General features: G+C 33.6%; 1 protein-coding gene across 1 annotated transcript in view; it reads left to right on the forward strand.

The window, feature by feature from the left end:
• LOC109393297 (leucine-rich repeat-containing protein 49-like) overlaps window positions 1–5,355 on the forward strand; it is a gene marked incomplete at its 3' end in the record, with an annotated part of 120,212 nt that overhangs the window by 111,691 nt on the left and 3,166 nt on the right. The window contains exon 12 of the mRNA XM_019662364.1: window positions 3,832–3,915. Coding sequence (XP_019517909.1) covers window positions 3,832–3,915 — 84 coding nt within the window. The remainder of the gene's footprint in view (window positions 1–3,831; window positions 3,916–5,355) is intronic.

Here is a 5,355-nt window from a genome sequence, read left to right on the forward strand (position 1 = left end):
TCAGCGCCATGATACCAAAAACCTTCAGCTTTTGCTGGGGATGTTTCATGTGACAATACGTATTAATCATTAAGAAAATGGGATGGTGGTTGTAGAGGGACAGGAAAAATAGATACATATCTTCTGTCCTGGTGCTTTTCTTTCTATTTTCTTTGCAGCCTTGAAAAATGAATGGAAGTGATAGTTATGGGATATACTGGTGTGGTATTGCATGGACTATGAAGAATAGACTCAAGTGGCAGAGCTGAAATTTGGCATCTTCTAAAATAATTGCCACTTTAACATGAACTTGGCAGTTAATTGCCATTGAGCTGTAGAAACTTGATGGTAACTGATACGCCAAAGGGCATCCATGATTGTTAAGCATAAATCTGGGACGTACCCCCCTTCTGCCTTGCAGAATCTCTAGCCTTTCTTTTGCTTCTTTTTTTCTTGCTCCACACGTATCTAGAGCCCTGATGTGCCCCTCTGGCCAGCCCACCTGACCTAACCCTAGGTTGCATTTCTGCTTTAAAATATTTTGTCCCTTTTCCTGGCCCCAGTAAAAATATCCTTTCCCTTAGTCAACCTGGTGTTGATCTGATTTTGATAACCCAAGTGAAGGATGCTTAACTTTGGGATGGGTATAGGAAAGTGTTTACTTTTTCAGAGTATCTTGTTACCATACTCAGTGATGTAAAGATATTTTGTGTGTTTTTTCTAAGCACTGCTATATTCGCCTCATTAAGAATATTTCTTTCTGCCAACCTCCAATCAGCCAGAAGACCACGTGCGTGAAGCCAGTATGGTAGCCATCCTCCATTAATTCACTGCCCCGCCTCTGTAAAGTGGCCTTGGTAATGAGGAGAATAATGGCATTGCTTAGGTTAAGAATTGGGTTGTTCTAGTCATCTGCAAATAACCAAAATAGAATTCCTTAAGATAAGATGATGCCTTTTTATTGNAAAAAAACAGATTTTTTTTTCTAGGTCCCAGACAGTTCTCTTTCTTTTGCTGCTGAAAAGATGGCTTTTATCCCAGAAATTGGACTATTATCATGAAGATGCCTTCTTACCAACAGATTTATAGCTTATCTTTAAAATTAGAAGTTTATTTTTGTTTCTAAGTTGAGTTACCCTTTAATTATTTGGGATGAAATATAGTCATCAGATGTATAAATTCCTTAAAACACTCAATATTTGAATTGATTTGGCATATATCCAGTTTTCCTAGGTTTGGTTTTCCTTTTAAAGTCCTGCCTTTAATAGAAGCTCAAATTCTTTTAGAAAATCTAATGGAATCACCTCTTAAATATGTGTAGTACGTGATCCATACAGTTTCCAGTACTGTTTGAAATTGGCTCTTTAAATAACCAATCTGTTTCTAGTTCACATTTTATAGATGAGTCAACAATTGAACATTAGTATAATTTGCTCTTTAAAAAAGTTTGTTCTGAAATAGGTTATACTTAGTAGGTTCCAAATCAGTATTTACTGAACAAAAGAATTTAATATAATTATTAATCCAGGTATTTGTGAAGCTAGGGATCAAGGTTCTAAATTTCTTTTTTGGTTTATTTCTCCTTATTTCCTCTATTCAGATTTTAAACATTAAAAATAACTATTTTCCATATTGTAAAAGACACTTTAAATTCACCAAAAATCACATTATATTTCTATTCCCTTTTAAACAACTAAATCATATGGCAAATTACTACTGAATTTTAACCTCAGTTTTTTCATCTCTCTAAAATCAGTAAAATACATTTAAATATACCCTTACTATAAAAAACACTACGCATTCCATTTCTTACAAGACGTGCATTCTGGTCCTGATCCTAACTTTGTCACTAGCTATGTGACCTTGTATAAATTACTAAACTTCTGAGAGCATTCATTTCCTCATTTCTAAAATTAGAGTCTTCCAATAGATGCATTTCTAGTTTCTTTCCTTTTTTCTTTTTAACTCTGTGATAGTTTCTATTTGTACATTTTTAATACTTCTTTAGTCTAGGTCTTTCTTTGTTTTCAGAAGCATTTCTAATAGCTCACCCTCTAGAATACACTTTCATGGCCTCTTTGACCTTCCTTAATAAAATCAATATACTGACCAACATAGGCCAGGGTATGCTACAGTAACAACTTCTCTTACCTCAGTGGATTAAAGTAACAAAGCTTATCTTGTGTCTGTACTACCTGTCTGCCTGTAGTATGCGGTCCGGGAACTTTGTTCTGTGCTGTCCTCATTCTAGGGCCAAGGCCTTCAAAGTACCCACCACCTGGACCTTTGCAGATGCTGTAGCAGAGGTGAGAGAGAGAGTAGCTATATTGTACACTGTCTTTGAGAGCTTCCACCCAGAAGTAAACACATGTCACTTTTGTTCATATGTCATTGGCCAAAGCAGGTCGCATGACCACACCTAATTTCAAGGGTACAGGAAGTGCTATCTCACAGTGTGGCCTGTATGTGGGAAGACACAGGAATATTTGGTGCACAGCGCTTATGATTACTCATCATGTTTTAAATACAATGTTGATTTCTGGTAGTAGTATAAATTAGTACTACATTAATGGAAGGCAATTTGCAAACATCAGAAGCCCTAGAAATATGTCTATCATTTGAGTTAGCAGTTACAGTTTTAGGTAATTTTTGAAAAAAATATATAAAGATGTATATTCAGTGATTCATTCCTTAAATATGTATTTATTAAATATCAATTATGTCCCTGGAGCTGACATGGTTCTTACCTTCATGGGACTATTTGGGGTGGGAGAGGGGAGAGATAGTGCCACAGATAATTCAAATGAAACAGGGGACATACAGGGCGCTATGAAAGCATATAGGAAAATTTCCAGACTTATTTTCTAGTTGACTGATTCTCTCTTTCGCTGTGTAAAATTTACTCTTCAACCTCCCTCCACTGAATTTTTAATTTCAGTTTTTGTAATTTTTCATTTCTAAAAGTTCTCCTTCAAATGTACTAAATTCCTTTTTATAGTTGCCTATCTCTGAAGATATTTTAAAGCTTGTCTTTTATGAAGAAATTGGTTTCTCAAATTGTGACATCATTTTGAATGCCTAAAAAACTTTTCATAATAAAAATTAAAAGTTACATGGTTATAATTTACTCTGTTAAAGTTTAACAATCTTAAGGGGAAAAAGCATGATCAAGATTGTGTATACAGATTGCAACTTGTAAAAATTTGCTCATAGTGAATATTGTAAGGTGATACAGAAATGATAAGATTTGAGTTATGGTGTTGCGATTATGACTGATTATTTAAAATTTTTCTAAACTATAATGTTCTTTCATAGGTTTTAGAATTTAAGAAATTAGATTGGCCAAAACAATTCAAAAGCAAAGTAAAACTAATGATGTTAATGGACACTAATTGATATCAGTGGAGAGTTTTAAAAGATTTTCACTCTTGTTTCATCATATAAAAATGCTCTGATTTGCAACCATAGATGAAATCAAAATTGTGACAAGTATCATGTTGATCCTTTTTATCTTCCTGATAGAAAGTTTAAGTCTTTCTATGTGGAATTGTTGTGCATGATGTACTGAGGTAAATTATACAAACCTGCTCCCCTCACTGTTTTTCCTCTCTTGTATTAACTAGATTTAGCTCACATCCAGAGTTGGGACTAGAATTAAGAATGCAGGTTTTTTTAGAATTATTAATAGTAAGGAAGAAGAAAATAAAGAACACACTGTTTTTCTTCAAGGGTATATTTTCTATTAGCTAAGTAGCATGCCTCTCACAAAGAAAAACAAACTTGCAAAACCAAAGATATTAAGCATAGAAAAGCCCAACTACTTAATAATATATATATTTTAATTTCCTTTAGGAAGAAGAAAGGCGTATGGCATCTGTTGTAGCCAAAAAAGAGGAAGAGAAGAAGCGGGAAAGTCATAAACAATCTTTGCTTAAGGTATTTTGTCTGATGTCTGTATGCGTGTGTGTGTGTTCCCACACTCATGTACATTGAAGCTAGCTAGTTCACTAGAAAAGTGGTTTCCAAACTGTAAAATTTTCATTCCTATCCACAGAATGATTTTTATAAACAAACACCCCTAAAACTTATAAGTTACTACCTATAAATAAACTTGTACTTCTGAAATATAATGTATATGATAAAACACATGCAAAAGCTACAAACTTTAAAAGGAAGAGATAAAAAATAAATATAACGGGTTATCATTTTTTCCCACAACATTGTATCATCTGTGTATCCTCATGGCATATGCACTTCATTTTGGAGACCACTGTTATAAACTGTCACCTTTACCGATATATTTTAATGAACTCTGCTACATGTTTTTTTTTTTAATGATAGACTTTTAAATTTAAGAACTTCCTCTGTTAGCTTCTCTGATATAGAGGTGGTAAAGATTTTGAGGAATTTGGAAATTAAAATTTATTTTCAACTGGTTTTAAGTGATTTAACATAGCAGATATTTCTTTCCATAAATAAAATGTTTTCTTTTAAAATGTTTTATATTAACATCACAAAGTACAGTAAATCAAGATGGCTTAAAGTTTATAGCTCATTTATGCTTCATACTGTGTTCTAAAACTAAGGATGTCATCCTGATGATCATTACACTTGTCTTATGTAGGTCCTTTTCTTTTTAAAGTTAAAATGGCATTTAGAATTCAAAAAATGACTAGTAGAGATACAAAGTTGTATATAATAAACTTAGGAAACAAGGGAACTTAACTGGGATGATAGAGATGTGGTATATCATGATAAGGGTATGGGTTACACAGGTACGTGCATTTGTAAAACTAATCAAAGAATACATGTATATATCTGTGTATTTTAGTCAGTGAAAACTACTACTAAAGAACAAAAAAGAAAAACTTGGTCCCAAGCCATCTCAGCTCAGGACTTCTACCATAAAAGTAACTGATACTGAGTTTGCTACATTTTCTCCACCTGCTATTAGCTCTAACCTCCTGACTCCTCCCCAACTTGTATCTGTTTTCCCTCATCCCATTTATTAGATATGCCTAAGCCCCCTCTTGACATGTCTACCTTTTTATTGATTTAGCCAGTAGGATTTTAGTCTTTCTTATACTAGAATATCCCCAAGGGTTGGCTCAAAACACCTTGGTTTATAGGAAATATAAGGGGAGGTATTTTTTTTTAATGTATAGGAGCAAGATTTATCATGCTAGATAATACTGTCGGCAAACTTTCTGATTGGTTCATTTAGAAAAAGTAATATTTCCTATCATGTTGCTGCTGCTGTCAGATGCATAAGTGAGTGAATGAATACATGAATAAAATACATGCATACATACGTACATATATACATAGACACATAGACTAAAGCTCTCAGACCTAAAGAACACTAGTATGAGCCCT

Source organism: Hipposideros armiger, unplaced genomic scaffold (genome assembly GCF_001890085.2).
Source record: "Hipposideros armiger isolate ML-2016 unplaced genomic scaffold, ASM189008v1 scaffold_373, whole genome shotgun sequence".
NCBI lineage: Eukaryota > Metazoa > Chordata > Mammalia > Chiroptera > Hipposideridae > Hipposideros > Hipposideros armiger.